The sequence below is a fragment of the Helianthus annuus genome, chromosome 11, assembly GCF_002127325.2.
Source record: "Helianthus annuus cultivar XRQ/B chromosome 11, HanXRQr2.0-SUNRISE, whole genome shotgun sequence".
NCBI classification, from domain to species: domain Eukaryota; kingdom Viridiplantae; phylum Streptophyta; class Magnoliopsida; order Asterales; family Asteraceae; genus Helianthus; species Helianthus annuus.
Window position 1 is genome coordinate 2,121,251 of NC_035443.2, and position 21,231 is coordinate 2,142,481.

At 36.3% G+C, this 21,231-nt stretch overlaps 3 protein-coding genes across 3 annotated transcripts; all 3 read left to right on the forward strand.

The window, feature by feature from the left end:
• Positions 1-454: 454 nt before the first annotated feature.
• Positions 455-2,461, forward strand: LOC118483779 (RNA-binding protein FUS-like). Its single transcript, XM_035979353.1, has 2 exons — positions 455-1,135; positions 2,294-2,461. Exons 1-2 carry the CDS (start codon positions 536-538, stop codon positions 2,459-2,461), a joined length of 768 nt encoding a protein of 255 aa, XP_035835246.1. The 5' UTR covers positions 455-535.
• LOC110887527 (pentatricopeptide repeat-containing protein At5g04810, chloroplastic) lies at positions 2,461-11,672 on the forward strand (the record flags this gene model as incomplete). The annotated part of the gene is made up of 10 exons (XM_035979354.1): positions 2,461-3,351; positions 4,789-4,916; positions 5,006-5,146; positions 5,815-5,901; positions 6,388-6,541; positions 7,283-7,342; positions 7,751-8,179; positions 9,380-9,675; positions 10,913-11,042; positions 11,141-11,672. Coding segments are annotated over 10 exons (2,799 nt in total), but the record flags the coding sequence as incomplete, so codon positions are not given.
• Positions 11,673-16,607: 4,935 nt separating this feature from the next.
• Positions 16,608-20,691, forward strand: LOC110889037 (cell division control protein 48 homolog C). Its single transcript, XM_022136527.2, has 9 exons — positions 16,608-17,307; positions 18,169-18,785; positions 18,866-19,018; positions 19,115-19,231; positions 19,317-19,421; positions 19,511-19,576; positions 19,693-19,757; positions 19,834-20,029; positions 20,572-20,691. Exons 1-9 carry the CDS (start codon positions 16,722-16,724, stop codon positions 20,689-20,691), a joined length of 2,025 nt encoding a protein of 674 aa, XP_021992219.2. The 5' UTR covers positions 16,608-16,721.
• The last annotated feature ends 540 nt before the right edge of the window (positions 20,692-21,231 follow it).

Sequence of the window (21,231 nt, forward strand, 5' to 3'; positions counted from 1 at the left end):
CAGATAGAATTATATATAACCTTGCCACCAAAAAAAAAAAACTACCTTTTTGGAAGATTTTGACTGTATAAATTCCCCGACTTTTGATTCCCAGTTTAAAATAGGCTCTCACTATCTGCACACCAAGTCAGGCTATCTGCACAATTAGGGTTTGCATACGCTGCGTATTGGTCAATACGCAGCGTATAGGGTTACCTGAATACGCTGCGTATTGGTCAATACGCAGCGTATATAAGTGGTAGGTGGACGACCAGACAATCAAACCTAGTACCATGTCAAATCAGTCTTACATAGGGTGCGTATTGATCAATACGCATCGTATAGATAGACTGATTTGACCTGATACGATGTTGTCTAGGGCACGTGAATAAAGTAATACGGTGAGTAGGGATCAATACGCTGCGTATTGACATGCTAGATGAAAGTCTATTTATCCCTCCATTCATATCTGTTACCCATCACCCGACATATACTTTGCTTTCCTTTTCATCTTCTTCTTCAGTAAATTGTTAGTTTTTGGTTCAACCTTGTTAAAATGTCATCATTTTGGAAGGATAATTATTTCGGTAATCGTTATTCTAACGACACATGGGGATCAAATGCTGCCAATGAGGAGGAGGAGGTTGTGTCTGGAGTCCCTGTTAATCAAGAAACACAGTTGCCAGACTTGAACAAGACTCCCACTCCACCTGTTGATGAACCAAATTACCCGGCGCATCAAGTGTGTCCAGATTACGGATACGGGTATGAATCTCCGTACGTGCAACAAAGTGGATACGGTGTTGAGAATGCACCTGTTGATGAACCATATTACCCGTCGCAGCAATCGTATCCGGGTTATGGGGTATACGGGGATGAAGGTGGATACGGAAGTTACAGTGGATACGGTGGTGATGGTGGATACGGGGGTGAAGGTGGTTACAGTGGATATGGGGGCTACGGTGGATACGATAGATATGGGGGTGACGGTGGTTACAGTGGATACGGGGGTGAAGGTGGTTACAGTGTATACGATAGATCTAGGGATGAAGTTGGATACGGTGGATACGAAGAACATGGTGGATATGGTTATGAGTCCCGTAACACATCACTTTATGAACCATCTACCCCGGGCAATCCATTTCAAGTAAATGAGGTATCACATTAAAATAATTATTGTTATTATTATTATAATTATAATTGTTATTATTATTATTATTATTATTATTATTATTATTATTATTATTATTATTATTATTATTATTATTGTTAAAAATAATATAATTATAATAATTATTGTTATTGTTATTATTGTTAAATACTTTAATTATAATTATAATTGTAATTATTATTATTATTATTATTATTATTATTATTATTATTATTGTTATTATTATTATTATTATTATTATTATTATTATTATTATTATTATTGTTGTTGTTGTTGTTGTTAAAAATATTATAATTATAATTATTATTATTAAAAATTGTATTCTTTTTATAATAATAATCTAGTTAGTCTAATTAACAAAATGGTTAGTTTAAACCTAACTTAGTTAGTTAAATCATAGTTATATCCTAACTAGGTTAGCATTTAATACAAGGGACCACTAACTGAGTTAGAGAACTCAGTTAGTCCAGTTAAGTGCCAAAAACAATAAAAAGTCCCTGAAGTTTCAAATTTTACGAAAATAGTCCCTGAAGTTTCAAAAAATTGACAAAACAGTCCCTAAAGTTTTGAAAATTGACAAAAATGGTCCCTGAAGTTTCGAAAATTGACAAAAATGGTCCCTGAACTTTCGAAAATTGACAAAAATGGTCCCTGAACTTTCGAAAATTGCAAAAATGGTCCCTGAGCTTTTGAAAATTGACAAAAATGGTCCCTGAACTTTCGAAAATTGCAAAAATGGTCCCTGAACTTTTGAAAATTGACAAAAATGGTCCCTGAACTTTCGAAAATTGACAAAAATGGTCCCGGAAGTTTCGAAAATTAACAAAAATAGCCCCTGAAGTTTCAAAAATTGACACAAATGGTCCCTATACTGTTCAGTTAAGTATGCTAACTGAGTTAGTGTTTAAAGATGAAATCTTTATATGAAAGTTAACCTTGTTAAATCATTCTGTTAAAATAGTTTCAATAATAACCATATTAGTACCTGAAGTATGAGTTTCGAATATATTATTATTATTATTATTATTATTATTATTATTATTATTATTATTATTATTATTGTTATTATTATTATTAATGTCTTTTTGACACAAATGGTCCCTGAAGTTTCGATTATATTATTATTAACGTAACTTTTTTTAGCGTTTCATGTCTCTAACTGATTTGAAGAATTGGGTACAAGAAACGGGAAAGGATAATGGTTACGTAATTGTTACCCGCCGATCAAAAAATATTGGCGGTACTACTGGGATGGTATGGCTTGTGTGCGACCGTAGTGGTGAACACCGTTGTAAAGCAACAGTTACGTAATTGCTTCATCCACTACACACTACTGCTCTACTTTCACCAGCAAGCCATACCCAACGTCCACTAGGACCGCCACCACTATCCCCTTCTACTCCATCACCACATGCTCACACGACTCCGAAAACCTCACCACCACCTCATCGTCCCTCCGCCGCCCCGCCAATAACCGACCCTTCAAACCCATCGCTAACTCCCCCGTCAATCCCCACCGCCCCAAACCCAAAACCCATAACACGAATCCGCTCCAAACGCTCCTCAACCCCACCCCGAAAAGAAATCCAATAGATAATAGTTCTCAAACGCTAACCGAAAAGCTCTGGTTAACCAGCAAACTCTCTCCGCCACCAGCACCAGCACCGGCACCAGCTCCAGCGCCTGATGCGAATGAAACTGATATTAGTAGTTATTTGGATAGTTCAGTTGATTTGGGATCGAAACAATCCAAACAAATCGAGCATAGAGAAAAAGGGAAAATCTTTGTCGGGAACCTTCCGTTGTGGATAAAGAAAAACGAGCTTACCGAATTTTTTCGGCAATTTGGACCGATAAAGAACGTGATATTGATAAAAGGTTACAACGATACAGAACGAAACATGGGGTTTGGATTTGTAATATATGGTGGTGCAACCGCGGAAAAGGCGGCGATGAACGCGGTGGAGTTTGACGGGATGGAGTTTCATGGGCGGGTGATAACTGTGAAACTTGATGACGGGAGGAGAATGAAGGAGAAGTCTGCGGAGAGAGCGAGGTGGATAGACGGGGATGATAGCGTGGAATACAAGTCAGCGTGGCAAGAAGAAAGAGACGGTTCACGAAAAGAGCTTAAAAAGGTGTTGGAAACCCAACCGGAGAACTGGCAGGCTGTTGTCGGAGCTTTTCAAAAGATTAAGAAGGTACTTACTTTCGTTTTGTTTTGTTTATAGATGGCAAAATGGGTGGGTCGGGTGGGTTCAGTAACGGGTCAAGATAACCCTCCTATGAGCTGTGAGAACTATGAGAACTTTTACTTCCCGAGTTTTCCCACCATCTTTTGCACCAACGTAGATGAAAATGTTACAAACACATTTGTAAAAAAAAAAATTGCCGAGCCGGTAGTTATTCTTCATTTACATTGATGTAAAATTGTTTTACAGGACTGACCGACTGATGACGTCACCTGTAATTTTTTTACGGTGATGTAAATTTTCGTAGGCGACATGCTTTTGTTTTTTTTTTCTGAAACACTTGATTTTTTTTTAAAGATTTTTGGGGTTTTTTTTTTGAAAAAACCTTTTGTAAAGCCTAGTTCTCACAATTCATGGTGGTTCTCATTTGATCCGAATCCTATATATGTATATATATATATATATATATATATATATATATATAGGGGAAGGTTCAAATGAAAACCACTAGTTATTGTGAAAACTAGAAAACTAACTAAAACCCACTAAAAAGGAGGGGGGAAGACTTTTAATGAAGGAGGGGTAAAATTGGAACAAAAAATATATAACTTTTCAAACATTTCCCATTTCTCCATACGTTATCATTTTAAAACAAAAACGGCACCATAAGATCACAAATTTTCTTATCTTTCATTCAAGTATATTCGAGCATATTTTTTATGACATAAAAAAAGATTTATGGTGTCGTCTTGTTTTCAATACTATTATTATAGTAGTGCACATGTGCAATATAACATGTACTACAATGTGCATTACATGCTTAAAATTAGGTTTTTGAGTCTAGTTTAGCTTTTAGGGTTAGTTTTTTTGGAGGTTTAGGATTAGGATTAGGTTTTTGGGTGTGGGGGGGGGGGGGGGGGAGGGGGTGGGGGGGGGGGGGGTTAGGTTTTTTTTCGGGTTTATGTTTAGGGTTTAGTTTTAGGTTTTCAGGAGGGTGGGGGGTGGGGGGTTTAGGTTTTGGGGGGGGGGGTTAGGCTTTTGGTGGGAGGGTGAATTTTGGTTTTTTTTTTTTGGGGGGGGGGGTGGGGGGTGGGTTAAGTGGTTTAGGCTTTCCGTATTAGTGCACATGTGCAGTACAACCAAAATTTTTTTTTTTTTTTTTTTGAAATTTTTTTCCATATATAAAAAGTAGCGATTTTTCTAAAAAAATTGTAAAAAAAAAATTTTTTTTTGTATGTTTTTAGGTTTTTTTAGGCTTTTTTAGTTAGTTTTCGAGTTTTCACAATAAAAGTGGTTTTCATTTGAACCATCCCCTATATATATATATATATATATATATATATATATATATATATATATATATATATATATGAGTCACTTGCCTGAAAATATGCTTAAATGTCGGAATGAGAAGTTGAATGTTTTCCTAAAAGTCAACTGTTATAGCCTTCCAGGAAAGAGTTTGGGTTGATGGTCAACTATTATGCAAGGCGAGGAGATATGCATCGTGCACGAGAAACTTTCGAGAGTATGCGGGCCAGGGGAATCGAGCCAAACTCACATGTATTTACCAAGTAAGCGACTTTGATGTATTAACCCCTATATGATCTCTTTTGTGACTTTTATCCATTTTCTAGCATTAAAAATAATTTATTTTATGCAGCCTAATTCACGCTTATGCAGTAGGTAGAGATATGGACGAAGCACTTTCTTGTGTAAGAAAAATGGAAGACGAGGGTATTGAATTGAGTTTGGTGACGTACAGTATTCTTGTCGGAGGATTTGCTAAAATTGGCAATGTAAAGTAAGTAAAACACACACACATCCATTCATTTACGTATACACACACACACACATCCATTTACATATGCGTACACCATAGTTGTTAATAGCGGCTATAGCGACCGCTATAGCGCGCTATGTAGCCATGCGACCAAGTGTCGCTATATGGGTCTTAGCGAACTTAGCGACAGTTAGGTTTTTTTTTTTTTTTTTGATGTTAATTTCAATTAGATATAGCTATAAAATAGCTGGATTTATATGTTTTTGTTACATATCCTTGTAAAATAGCATATATACAAGGGTATTTTGATGTAATATACATATAAAAATTTTCAAAATTTTTTTTCTCGTGTAATCGTTATTTATAAAATAGTTGTCTCTATTTTTCACTATTCGCTACGTAGCCTATAGGTGCCTTGTCGCTATTTGTCGCTATTCACTATCGACAACTATGGCGTACACACACACATCCATTTATGTATACGTACACACACATATCCATTTACGTATATGTACACACACACACACACATCCATTTACGTATACATGTACTTTGCATCATGCATGTTGGATGTTGTTTACAACTTATGCAATGCTATTTCTTTACTACACTTTTTTTTTATACAATTAATTGTTGCTCATTTTTATCTATTGTGCTTAAGTTAAATCTTTGTATTGTTTACTTTGAAGTGCTGCAGAGAAGTGGTTCAAGGAGGCCAAAGAGACACAACGAACTTTGAACGCCATTATATACGGAAACATAATTTATGCTCATTGGTAAGTATTCCCTTTTTTAGTATATTTCAAATGTGAAAATAATGAGACTATGATCTTCACTTTTCAAAAGTGAAAATATGACAAGTCAACAACCTTTTAGAAGTGTTGCTTTATTATTATTATTATTATTATTATTATTATTATTATTATTATTATTATTATTGTTGTTGTTGTTGTTATTATTATTATTATTGTTATTATTATTATTGTTATTATTGTTATTAATATTATTATTATTATTGTTATTATTATTGTTATTATAAGTATTGTTGAAGTGTTGCTTTATTATTATTATTATTATTATTATTATTGTTATTATTATTATTATCATTATTATTGTTATTATTATTATTGTTATTATTATTGTTATTAATATTATTATTGTTATTATTATTATTATTGTTATTATTATTGTTATTATTATTGTTATTATAAGTATTGTTGTTGTTGTTGTTGATTTACGATTATACACGGTTAAAAACACAGCCAAGCGTTTAACATGGAGCGTGCAGAAGCGTTGGTGAGGGAGATGGAGGAAGAGGGCATTGATGCTACACGGGATATTTATCACATGATGATGGATGGTTATACGATGATTAAAGAAGAAGATAAATGTCTCGTCGTGTTTAAGAGGCTTAAGGTAAGATTGTTTTGTCTCTATAGCTTTTTTTATTATTGTTGTTAATCTTATTCTTCTTATTATGCTTATTAGAGTAAAATGCCATTTTCGTCTCTTAGGTTTGGCTACTTTTGCGAATATCGTCCAAAGGTTTGTTTTTCCGCATCTGGATCCAAACAGTGGCGGATCTAGAAAACCCTTCATAGGGGTAACGTCTTAAAAGAAAGGGGTAACGAAATCGAAAAAATGTCAAATTTTTCCAAAATTTACACTACCGCCGGAGCACCAAGGGGTAGCGGAGGCTACCCCTTCTCATATGGTACATCCGCCCCTGGATCCAAAAATCTTGCCATTTTCATCCAACTCGTTAACTCCATTTATTTTTAACGTTAAGTCAGGGGTATTTTCGCCTTTTTAGACATTTTTTTTGTGATGATTAAAGGGTTTGGTGGGGAGAAAGTCAACAGAGGTGGATCTTTATTTCTTACAGTGTTCTATTTCAATAAAGAATGTCTAAAAAGATGGAAATGCCCCTCACTTAACGGAGAAAAATGGATGGGGTTAACGAATTGGGTAAAAATGGCAAGATATCAAACCTTTTGGATCCAGATGCAGAAAAACAAACGTTTGGACGAAAGTCGCAAAAGTGGCCAAACCACAGGGACGAAAATGGCATTTTACGCTTATTATTATCATTATCATTTTGCCTTTTTTATAGGAGTTTGAGTAGCTTATAGTACACTAACCTTAGCTTTGTCGCAGGAATGTGGCTTTACACCAACAGTAATTACATACGGATGCCTTATTAATCTCTACACCAAGGTAACTTAAAATGTTTATTTCTCTATGGTACCATGTTTATCTTTTACATTTTTGCATATTTTTTAATAAAAAGTAGAGTAAACTTTCGTTTTGCTCCCTGTGGTTTGGTCACTTTAATGGTTTTGCTCCAAACCTTTAAAAATAGCCATTTTGCTCCCCGATGTTTTGATTTTTTTGCCAGTTTGCTCCCCGCCTCTAACTCTATCCAAATTGATTGTGTTTCCATTTTGCTCCCCGCAGGGAGCAAACTGGCAACAAAACCAAAACATCAGGGAGTAAAATGGCTATTTTTAAAGGTTTGGGGCAAAACCGTTAAAGTGACCAAACCACAGGGAGCAAAACGGAAGTTTACTCTAAAAAGTAAATGCATTAAATATGATTACAATTTCATATGATCAACTCTTCCAGACGGGAAAAGTTTCGAAAGCGTTGGAGGTGAGTGAAACAATGAAAGCCGACGGCATAAAGCATAACATGAAGACATATTCAATGTTAATTAACGGCTTTATAAAATTAAAAGACTGGGCAAACGCATTTGCAATATTTGAAGACGTCGTGAAAGACGGTTTAAAACCCGACGTTGTGCTTTACAACAACATTATTACCGCATTTTGCGGTATGGGAAACATGGATCGTGCGATCCGTACCGTTGAAGAGATGCAAAAATTGAGACATAAACCGACTTCAAGAACATTTATGCCCATAATTCATGGGTTTGCAAGAGCCGGAGAATCTAAAAGAGCTCTCGAAGTTTTTAATTTGATGAGAATGTGTGGTTGCATCCCGACCGTCCATACTTACAATGCCCTAATTCTCGGTTTAGTTGAGAAACGCCAGGTATGTTGTCGTTAAGAAATTGAATTAAGGGGGTGTTTTTGCTTTTTGTAAATGATTATCGGAGTATTGCATAGATATGACAATTTCAAATCATTTACTTACTATCGGTTAATTCGGGCTATGTTTATCTCTTGCGGGTCAAATGGGTAAAATAGAAAAGAGTAAAATGCCATTTTCTTCCCTGAGGTTTGGCCAATTTTGCGATTTTCGTCCAAAGGTTTGTTTTTTCGTCCGGCTGGTTAACTCCGTCCATTTTTTCTCCGTTAAGTCAGGAGTATTTCCATCTTTTTTGTTAACTTAAAGGGCAATTCGGTCTTTTTCACTTTATGTAAAAAGACCGATACCCCTAAAAAGACCGAATTGCCCCTAAAGACAACAAAAAGACGGAAGTACCCATGACTTAACGGAGAAAAATGGATGGAGTTAACGAGCGGGATGAAGATGCAATAATCAGCTTTTTTTACAACTGTCTGTTTTGACCCCAACCGGAAAAGAAAAAATAAAATTATGACCTGACATGTTTTGACCCGTTACACAGCTGTCTGACTCACTGAGTTTGCCACCTATATCATTGCAATATCAAGATGCAATAATCCGTTTTATTTTTATTTTTTATTATTTTATTTATTTATTTATTTTTGAGTAAACTTTCGTTTTGCTCCCTGTGGTTTGGTCACTTTAACGGTTTTGCCCCAAACCTTTAAAAATGGCCATTTTACTCCCTGATGTTTTGGTTTTGTTGCCAGTTTGCTCCCTGCGGGGAGCAAAATGGAAAAACAAACAATTTGGATGGAGTTAGAGACGGGGAGCAAACTGGCAAAAAAACCGAAATATCAGGGAGTAAAATGGCTATTTTTAAATGTTTGGAGCAAAACCGTTAAAGTGACCAAACCACAGGGAGCAAAACGGAAATTTACTCTTTATTTTTTTTACAAATAATTAGACACCGCTGATTATTTGCTTCTTACAAACAATTGGAAATGAATAATCACTTTCATACAAATTACAACAAAACCAATTTTAGTGGCTTAATCATCTGATTTGTTTTTTTAATGATTTTTCTATTAATCCAAACAAAATCTGTGAAACAACTCATTCGGTCAAATCAACCATTTATACCAAATAATACATAAAATATGTGTCAAATTACACTTCCAAACACCGGTTCTTATACTCGTGAAATGATGATTCTTTTTACAGATGGATAGGGCGGTAAAAGTATTAGATGAAATGTTACTTGCGGGGATTGGACCAAACGAGCACACGTACACCACCATCATGCATGGCTATGCATCACTCGGTGATACCGGAAAAGCATTCGAGTATTTTTCTAAAGTTAAAAACGAGGGATTAAATCTCGATGTATTCACATATGAGGCACTACTCAAGGCGTGCTGTAAAGCCGGGAGGATGCAAAGTGCTTTAGCGGTCACGAAAGAAATGCATGCCAAAAAAATTCCGAGAAATACTTTTATTTACAATATCCTTATTGATGGGTAAGAGTTTCTTCAGTTTTTTAACTAATTATATAAAATATTAGGCAAATTGGAAAATAATAATCCCATCTTTCTGAAATTGGCCGATAATAATCCCAAGTCAGTTATTAGCCAATAATAATCCGACCTCGTCCAATTTTTTTGTAAAATAGTCCGCCGTTAAAATAGCTTAACGTAGTTAAGTGTTTTTCCGAATTACAAACCGATGTTTTAGGGCTTTTGATCAGAACGAGGATACGAGTCGATTGATGTAAAACTTACCTCAAAATACTGCCCCCAACCCACGAAAACGGTGCTTCAATTCGCGTGTTTAACTTCCAATTAGCAAAATTCAAGCCATTTCGAACACAATTTGAAGGTAAGTTTTACATCAATCGACTTGTATCCTCGTTCTGATCAAAAGCCCTAAAACATCGGTTTGGAATTCGGAAAAACACTTAACTCCGTTAAGCTTATTTTAACGGCAGACTATTGTACAAAAAAATTGGACGAGGTCGGATTATTATTGGCCAATAACTGACTTGGGATTATTATCGGCCAATTTCAGAAAGATGGGATTATTATTTTCCAATTTGCCAAAATATTATTAGTTTGTGGATGATCTACTTGTTTAATTAGGGTGAAAATTATATGCATTTGACCGTCAAGTATGGCTGCAAATGAACTGAATGAACTATTTGTTTGTTAGGGAAATATATGTGTCCACGAACGCTTACGGACGGTATTTTATATTCGTGTTCGTTGGTTAAAGAAATGAACGTGTTCGTGTCCGTTTGTTAATTTTAGGCAACGAATGTTCATGAACACAAATGGAAACAAACGAACACAAACATGAGTTCATGATCAGAATATAAAATACATTGATACTTATTAACTATTTTATTTGTCTGAATTTAGAAGTATTTAAAGAAAAACTAAAAACACTAATGAACTATAGAACACATACGAACACGTTACCGAACGTTCACAAACATAAATGAACGAACGCGGCCTCTATTCATGTCCGTTCATTTAACTAAACGAACGGAATTTCTTGTTCGTGTTCGTTCATTTATTTAACTAACGAAAACAGATGAACTTCTCGCCAAACGGTTCACGAACTGTTCGCTGAGCGTTCGATTTGTTTACAGCCCTACCGTCAAGCATGTACTTGATAAAAATGAATGTACGCCATTTTTAGTCAATTATAACTCAGTGAAAGAAATTTATCAGATATTAACATATTATTGTCGTGCAGATGGGCTCGAAGAGGTGACGTTTGGGAAGCAGCTGACCTAATGCAACAAATGAAGCAAGAAGGGGTCAAACCCGACATCCGTACTTACACATCCTTGGTCAACGCTTGTTGTAAAGCTGGAGATATGCTTGTATGTCTTCACTCTTCACCTCTCTCTCTCTCTCTCTCTCTCTATCTATATATATATATATATGCGCACACAAATTAATGATGCATTATTGAGTGCAGCGAGCAGACAAAACAATCAAAGAGATGGAGGCTGCAGGGTTAAAACCTAACATAAAAACATACACGACATTAATTCATGGGTGGGCCCGCGCTTCGCTTCCCGAGAAAGCTATGAAATGTTTTGAAGACATGAAGTTAGCCAGGCTGAAACCCGACCGGGCCGTGTACCATTGCTTGATGACATCACTGTTGTCCCGAGCCTCTGTAGCCGAGGACTACATTTACTCCAGCATTCAGCAAATCTGTGCGGAAATGATTGACGCTGGTTTGACCGTTGACATGGGCACCGCAGTGCATTGGGCCCGGTGTTTACGCAAGATTGAACGGTGTGGTGGAGATCTTACTGAAGCACTTCAAAAAACGTTCCCGCCTGATTGGAACTCGCAAAACACTCTGGATGAAATATCGGGGGTTGATCGTGAACATGATGATGATGACTTGCTGTATGAAAGTGATTCTGATGGTGATATTGATGAGGATTGATATATGCCTTTGGTACTTGATGTATATTTGGTAAATGTTACAATGAGATAATGATGTAGTGACTTGTACATTGTGCAATGAAAGTTGTACATTTTTTTTGATTTGTGAATCTAGGTTGAGTGTTGAGATTTGGTAATGGTGCAGTCTGCTTTATCTGAACTCTTCTATAGATGTGTACATATATGTTTGTGGTTGAATAATGCTGTTGGAGTTTTAGTTAGTTATACCTTGTATATTTGGATCTTTATGATAGTAAAGAAGCATTTTAATAATTTATTTATTTATTTCCTTTGACAAATTTGATTGTAAGACCACCCGTAGTGGATTTCTTTTGACTTTTTTTTTTCCAAAAAAAAAAAAAAGAAACGCCCAACAACGCCCGGTAATCGCCCCATGGGGCGTTTTTTTTTTTCTGAAAAAAATTGCTGGAGTGTGTTTTTTTAAACACCTTAACTTTACCTTTGGCCAATAGCATTTTTTTGATTGTTTTTTTTATATTTTTTATTTAATTCTATTAGAATACCTAATCAAGTAATCATTGCAAGATTTCAAGACTCACTACACCCCTTTTAACATAATGCCCATATGCTAACTGGACTGCCACATGACGCAAAATACCCAAGGATCTTCCCTCTCCCACTACACATAGTCTAATAATTCAAACTATCACTCATTATCCTATAATGATTTACTTTGACAATGTGACCTACAACATAGAGCAAGTGGCTATTTTTTTGAACGGCGTACGATTAGGATGTCGCTAACCGGGTTAGTAGTTAGTATCACCAAATTAGTATTAAAATTCCTCTTTGCCTGGATTTGAATCCAAGACCTACAATTTCCATCAATTTCATGACGAGGTTTTCCAAACATCAACTAGTTGATTTTCCGACCCCGCGTTGCCACGGGGATCCAATGTCTGCAAAACGCGTGCCCACAACGGCAAATGGATACTGAATATCAAAACATAGATAAAAATGACATAGTAACGATAGTTACTCAGTCCAAAAAAACGATTTTAAATAATCTGATATATAATAGTAGGACCACACGTCCTACACGTTGGAAATTCGGTTGTTTTCAGTTCAGTAGTTCAGTTATGACGTTAGTAACGCTTTAAAACTATGGATGAGCTCGGTACCGGTAATGGCCCTGAAAGTACCGATCCCGAAAATAATCAAAATTAGGTACCGGCACCGAAAATGCTCGGTACTATACACTATGGTATTTGAAGGTAAAAATAAGTAAATACAGGTATGATGCTAGACCGGTGTCGAACCTAAAGTAACGATTCTGAAAACGCCAAAAGGTGGGTACCAAATTGGTATGAAAAATGATTTGGTATAGTAAATTTGGTACCGATACGATACCGGTTTGATTACAGAATTTGATACCATTTGCTCATCAATAATTTAAATATCTAAGTTACAGAAAAGACAAAAAAGAAAACAAAAGAAGTTGTGTATATAAAACCTCATTCAAACGAAATATAATTTACTTACCACGTGTATGAAAAACAATCTAAACGGTGAAATTATGTGCGTTGCTACGTGGCATGAGCTCGAATGTGATGTTAGGAATGAGCTGGGTACCAAAAACCCCCAAAAGTGGGTAGCGGTACCGAATATACCTGGTACGGCACCGGTATGGTACCAGTATTTAAGGGTAAAAACCGGTACCGAAAATATAAAAAGTCGGTACCGAAAATGTATCCGGTTTGGTAAATTTGGTACCGGTACTGGTCCGATACCAATACCATTGGCTTATCCTTTGTAGTGTTACTGTTCATTTGAATGTATAGGTAATCTATAGGTAATTATGATAAATTCATTGCCATGAATAAAAAACAGGAGGGGCATGGAATTTTTTCACCACTAGAGCTCATGTTAAAGTGAAAATTAAAATAAAGAGTTAATAGCCAAAATGGTCCCTGAGGTTTGCTCACTTTTGCCACTTTAGTCCAAAATCCAAAATTTTTAAATCTGGGTCCTTGAGGTTTGCATTTTGTTGTCATTTTAGTCCAAATTTCAAAAACTCCATTTTTTTACTGTTGCAACCAACCTATTTTGTCCTTTTGTGCAGGGGTATTTTGGTCATTTTTATCAGTTATTATAACAAACTCAGATCAAGAACCCAGAATACCCCTGCGCAAAATGACAAAATAGGCTGGTTGAAACAGTAAAAAAATGGAGTTTTTGAAATTTGGACTAAAATGACAACAAAATGCAAACCTCAAGGACCCAGATTTAAAAATTTTGGATTTTAGACTAAAGTGGCAAAAGTGAGCAAACCATCAGGGACCATTTTGGCTATTAGAATACTTGTATTTAGGGTGTTGTTAAACGTATCCTCTTTCTCACCTTTTAAATATTTTGTTTTGTTAGTTTAACTTTCTTTATATAGGATTTCACCGTCTTCCATTTTTTTTTAACTTAAAATTCTTCCTTATTTTTTAATGGGCAACGAATCTTTTAAATAAGCTACTGGCGAAATTCATCACATCGAGATACACTTGCCTCTGAACTAGGGAAAACCCTCACCTAAGGCCGAAGGCCGTGAACACTCGCCCGAAGGCACGACAGTGCGATGAGGTGAAACTCGCTCAGTTCAAGGATCAAACTAGCGATCTCCACCTATTCGCCTAGTCTCCCATTATCACCAGGTGCGGCAGAAAATAATGGAGATGATAGAAATCGAACTTGGGTCCCTTAGAATATCAAGAGTCTCCCTTACCACTAAAAAACAAGTTTTTTTAATTATAACATTTTAATATTAATATTAGCACTATTGTTATTATTATTAAAATGATCTTTGTTATTATTATTACTAATATTTGGGGTTGTTTGTTCTTTTGAAAAACACTTTATCACCTCCTATGTCTGTCCCATGCAGACCAGGACGACGTTGGTCTCAAAACTATTTGGTTCTGGCTAATCTCAAAACCCTAGCATCCTTCTCCCAGCCGACACCTCCACCACCACCTCCACCTCCTCCGCCACCATCACATCTCCGTCACTTGCTGCCATTGTCGTCGATCCCTATTCATCGTCGACCCCTGCTGTTCATCGTCAACCCCTACTGTTCCTCATCTGCCCCTGCTTCCAGCCGCAGGTATGTTCATTTTTTAATTATTTTTAAAGAATGTTCTTTTTATTGTTTAATTCTGATTTTATGTTAAATGCTTATAATAATTGTTGTTTCAATTCTGATTTTTGTTTAGTGTCAGTTGATAATTGTTATTTTTGTTAATGTTAGTTCATAAGTTAATTATTGGTGTTTATATTCTGATTTCACTTATGATTATGTTAATTTTTTGTGTTTATTATACAGGGCCGGCTCAACCGATTTAGAGGCCCAAAGGAAACAAAAAATCCGTGGCCCTACACCCTTCCCAATAGTCATATTATAGCTTAAGGATTTTAAGATTCTGTAACCCATATATTAAGAATAAGAACACTTCCATCTAATAAATAACATGATAAATCAACAACAATGAGGTTCTTGTTTGATAGAATGAAGATGGAAGATTTCACCATTAATTTATTTAGAGCTAAAAAAGAAAATAAGGGATATATTTTTCCGGTATAATTAAATAGAAAAGTTGAGGTTTCTAAGGGTTTGTTCATAAAAACAAAAGGAAAAAAAATCAAACATATATGTTTCATACTTAAAAATAGGTGTGTTGGGCTTGTACTTCAATAAAAGTAAATAACAATCATCACCTTAGCCAATGTCTCAAACCCTTAAACACTTCTTTAACTAAGACCAATGTATCACTAAGACACTTGATACCAGCATTTACTCGGCTTAATTTGAATTTAAATATACATATCAAAAATTCTATTTTTAATTTGGAGGCCCAATTCAAGTGGTGGCCTAAAGTAGTGGTGCACAAAAAACTCGTACCCGGACCAGAAAATAAAACCCGAAACCGGGTATTATAAAACCCGGGTTTTTTTATACACGAACCCGACCCTACCGATGGGGTAGGGGTTGGGTATGCATTTCTTTTATAAAACCCGAACTCGGAACCGGTTTTTTTTTATACTCGTTTTCAACCCGGGTTTTAAGGGTACCCGGTTTCAACCCGAACCCGAAACCGGGTTTTTTCAATACCCGGTCCGGGTTTCCCAATACCCTGTTTAGGTTTTTTCGTTTTTTTGTGTTTTTCGAGTTTTGTACCTTGGTAACGGCTATATAGCCGTTAGAAAGTGTATTATGTTCATTTGTTTGGTTTACCTTGTATCTCTATACCCTATAAAAGGGGTCTTTGATGACGAACAATAAACGAAGACGATCAAGTTATTCGAAACTATCTATGTTCATCATCTTATTCGATCCGGTTCAATAATTATTTAGGTGTCATGTATTTCTATATTTTATGAAATAAAAAGGTTTTGTATTTTATATTTCTATGATTTATCAAAAAAAAATTAACACCCGAGGCATACCCAAACCAAACCCGAACCCAACCTGATCCATACCCGACTCTACCCGAACCCGAAAATAGGGTATTATAATACCCGAGTATTAGAAAACCCGACCCGAACCCGGGTATATATGGTATACATTTTTTATATAAAACCCGGACCCGACCCGGGTATTGTCAATACCCGATTTTGTAGAACCCGATCATACTCGAACCCGGTTCCATACCCGGAACCAGGTATTCAGATAACCCGATTTATGCACCACTAGCCTAAAGCCCTTGCTTGGGTTTAATTACCCTTGGGCCGGCGCTGTTGTTATAGAATATAGATGTTCATATTCTGATTTCGCAGTTTGCAGCCCTAATCAACAACCTTGGAAGAAATCCAGCTGGCTTGTAAATAAAAAAAATTAAAACCCTAACTTCCAAACGAAACCTATATAAACCTCATCGATCCTATTGTCCTTGTCAAACACTTAACCTGCAACTGCTGCGTCACCAATGGGTAAAGCAGGCAAGAACAAGAAGTCGTTAATGTTCGAAAAGATCCTCCGCCACCGCGTAAAGGAGACCTACGGCACCTCTATACCGTCCATCGACAAACTCATCGACGGTCTCCGGGCTAAATATCCGGAATACGGTCGTTACAGGCACCAACTCTTCACAAGGATGGTGAAACAAACACTAGATGTTCATAACAACAACGACAAGAAGCGGAAATTAACTGCTAACTATGAAGAAGACGATGACGTTATGTCACAGTCTTCAGCAAGCAAAAAAGCGAAGAAAATTGAAATTAAGGGTAGAGGAATTGAGCTACAAACAGAACCATCAGAACTGGAATCGAGTAGTACACATACGGTTTTGTCTTTCGAGAATGAGAGCCAGCAATTCGAGCCGGGGTTTGATTTTACTAAATCAATGCTGCGAAACAAATACAGCGGGTCAACAATACGTAAAAATATAGAGTTAGAGCCCATGGTAAAAGCCGGGTCAAGGAAATCGAATAACAACGGGCCAAGGTTTGATGACATTGGTGGTATGGATGATGTGTTGGATCAGCTGGAAATGGAGGTGATTGTTCCTTTGCTTCGTCCGGATCTTTATCCAAGCCTCGGGCTAAGAGCGACGGCTGGTGTTTTGTTACATGGGCCGCCTGGGTGTGGAAAGACGCTACTAGCTCGTGCCATTGCTAATGAGTCCGGGGCTTCGTTTTATAAGATTTCGGCCCCTGAGTTGGTCTCCGGTGTATCAGGTAGTGTGTTTACTTTTTGTATGTTTATTGTGATTTGGATATGATATCAATTTTTAAGGTTTTGGTAATGTTAAGGTTCACTTTACATGATATAAGTTAAAGTTATTTTTTCGCTCTTAGTTTTGTAGTCGGTTAAGCCCTCCAATAAGTTTGTAAAAGTTTTATGTAGGGCTGGCAATTGGGTACCTCTTAAGACACGATTAGACCTGTTTGACTGAAAAATACACCCTTTGACTTTTTTAATTTTTAAAATAATTAATATTACAATGTTAGGATCTATCATTTATTCATCTTTGTACATAAAACATAAAAATGTTTTATAAACATGAGGTAGAAAGTAGTTAAACGAGTCGTAATCATGTTTGAAACTTATGTTGTGCGTGCCGTCAGAAACCTGTTAAACTGTTAAGACACGATTTGCCAGCCTTAGTTTTATGTATTAACAAACAAACACACAAAAATACGCAGTAAACCTTTCCTCTATCCCAGGAGATAGGGTTGTAATCATTTAGCCAAATAACTTGCATGAAAGAATATTTACCTTATTATAGAATTGTAATTGTTTTGTAAAAAGCTACTATTGCGATTACAACTATATTGGAATTTACAACGAAACAGAAGGTAAACGGGCAACAAGCTGCGCTGCTACCCCTTTTTGTAGCAAAACCAAGTCTTTAAAAAACTGCATCCATAGATCTCGAGGGTCATAACATTACTATGCATGACAGTCTGGACTTGCCTAAGTAGAGCCACAACCTCTGGTGCAAGGAAACCAAAAGTATGAAAAGTAAATGAGATAAACACGTGTTGGTTGTCAAGTCACGCTTTCACGTGTTGGTTTATAATTATTTGATTTATCAGGTGAATCTGAAGAGAATATAAGAGAGCTATTTTCAAAAGCAAACAGGACTGCACCATCTATAGTTTTCATTGACGAGATTGATGCAATTGCTTCAAAAAGAGAAAACCTTCAAAGGGAGATGGAAAAAAGAATCGTGACACAACTAATGACGTGTATGGATGAATCTCATAGGACATCTGAACCAGATGACACTTTAGAAACCACAGAAATGCCAAATGGCAAACCGGGATATGTTTTGGTGATTGGTGCTACCAATAGACCTGATGCGCTCGACCCAGCGTTAAGAAGACCAGGACGTTTTGATTTGGAAATCAGTTTAGGTCCTCCAAATGAAGATACAAGATACAAGATTCTTTCTGTGCTTACACGAGATAAAAAACTTGAAGGTGATTTTGACCTGATGAAAATTGCGAGGTCAACTCCTGGTTTTGTTGGAGTCGATTTAGATCGTTTGGTGAACACAGCTGGTGGCCTTGCTATAAGGAGAGTGTTTTATAAAAGAAAGTTGGAACTTCCTACAGAAAGTACAAACGCCATACAAAATAAAAACTGGTTGAAGAAGCCATGGACTCATGAAGAGCATGCCAGCTATAGGATCACAACGTCTGATTTTGAGGTATTACAAGACAGTTGTTTGTTACTTATCAAATTCGTTTAATAATTGTTGTTGATTCTTTTTTCAAAAATGATATACAGGCAGCTGCCAAGCTGGTTCAACCCTCTTCTAAAAGAGAAGGGTTCACGAGCATTCCAAATGTCAAATGGGAAGACATTGGAGGTCTTCATTCGCTTAGAAGGGAGTTTTACACTCACATTATCAGCCGTATAAAATATCCTGATGAGTGTGAGGTAGATTTAGCATAAATGTGTATGTGTCTGTGTGTGAAACAAATACTTCATTCATGAAAACAAATACTTTTCATCGTTAAGTTTATATTCGTTTAGGATATCAAAGATGATTTGGAGACGGGGTTTTTGCTTTATGGACCTCCTGGTTGTGGAAAAACATTGATTGCCCAAGCTGTTGCTAACGAAGCAGGAGCAAATTTTATACACATTAAGGTCTGTCACGGATTCTATTCCTTTCTTTCTATCTACCTGATTTTTTATTTCCTTAAATTGACACTATATCTTATCAATCATGAAGGGCCCTGAGCTTCTGAACAAATACGTCGGCGAGAGTGAATTGGCATTGCGGACTCATTTCAGTCGCGCAAGGACATGTTCTCCATGCATATTATTCTTTGATGAGGTTTTTTCTTAAATTTTTTATTTAACCTTTTGCTCTAGGATTGATTTTGACAAATGTCATTACATTTTTTTTTTGAATCAATATTTTAGGTAGATGCTATTACAACTAAGCGTGAAACTGACGGGAATTGGGTTGCCACTCGAGTTGTACACCAGGTAAGCAAACTTATTGTTAATCTTGCTTGTTGTGTATCAATATTTATAAATATAAAAAATTTATACACACATAATCTTATTCCATTAAAAAAATGAAAATTCTCTATTCTTTGCAGTTCTTGACAGAGCTAGATGGTGGTGATCAACGTAAGGGAGTTTACGTAATTGGTGCTACCAACAAGTATGGGCTATAAAACTACTTAATCATGATGAATGATTTATAGTTATTGATTTTATTGGGGTTTTATTTATTGTAGACCAGATGCGGTAGACTCAGCACTCTTACGGCCCGGAAGGTTTGGGGAAAACATGTATGTCCCTCTGCCAAACCAAGACGAGCGTGTGTTGATCTTAAAAGCTCTTTCTAAGAATAGGCGATTAGATGCTGATGTGGACTTGATTGCTATTGCTCAGAGATGTGCAAATTTCAGTGGAGCAGATCTTTCAAAACTGGTTTGTTTGTTGTTTTTTTTTTTTTTTTTTTTTTTTTTGTAAAAATGCTAATAAGTTACAATGATAAAAAATGCAATCATGTACATGCATGTTTGTTGCCTTTTGTTATGAAAATACGCAAAACTTACTTTTAATAAGTTCAGCGTAGCATCATTTGATAGTAGGGGGGGGGGGATGGGCTTTGTTTGTGGGTTGGCGGATCAAACCCGACACAAACCAAAAAAAATTACACCAACCCAACCCAAACACGACACGAACTCGACCCTTTTAACTTATAACAAACAGTTTAAGTTACAACATAATTTTTTTAAAGAAAATTATAAAACTAAGCCGGTTGACCATGTCAATCTGATCCTCACCTGTTTAATTAGTTAAACATGTTCATGGGTTTAACATAAAACCAACCCGAACCTGTTTAGGCTAAACCTAAACCCACGAATTTTGTATTAGGTTCCTGTCGTGTCGTGTCAGAAATTCATGTACCCTTTTCTAGCTAACAAATACGGTTTTCTCTTATTTGTTTGAGTTTTTACCATATTCAGATGAAGAAAGCTTCATTGGCTGCTCATGAAGAAAGAATTAGTAAAATTATAGCTGCCGGTCATGAAGGGACATCTCTAGGTGACACCCGACATATTATTAAGAGAAAATTACCATTTTAGCCAAGAAAATAGTCAACTTACCATTTCAGCCAAGTCATGAGTCTTTGGAAGGACCATCTCTATTCCCAATGCGGGAGAGACATCTTCAATGGTAGATTTGTTGAAAGCTTGTAGCAGGTTGCCGCTCCACACGAACATATGAAATTAGAAGGTTCCACGAACTGAGTAGATTTGTTGGATGAGGAGGAAGCTGATTTTTGAGACATTTATTCTTCGGTTGGTGGGATCGGTTTTGGGAAAGAAGCTCGGTTGGTGGTAGCAGGTTTTGGGAGGAATGCAAACATATATAGGTGATGACAATCAATTTCCAAATTCCAATTTTATATTTACAGTCAAACATATGATTGGTAGGCCCGTGTAAAAGTGGGCTTATTTACAAATTGGTAGGCCCGTGTATGTTTCATTAAAACAAGGTTACATTAAAACAAAATACATGACCAGTTTCACAAACAAAAAACATTACCTGTTTCATTAAAACAAGGAACCGGCCCACAAACAAAATACATGACCGGCCCACAAACAAAATACATGACCGGCCCA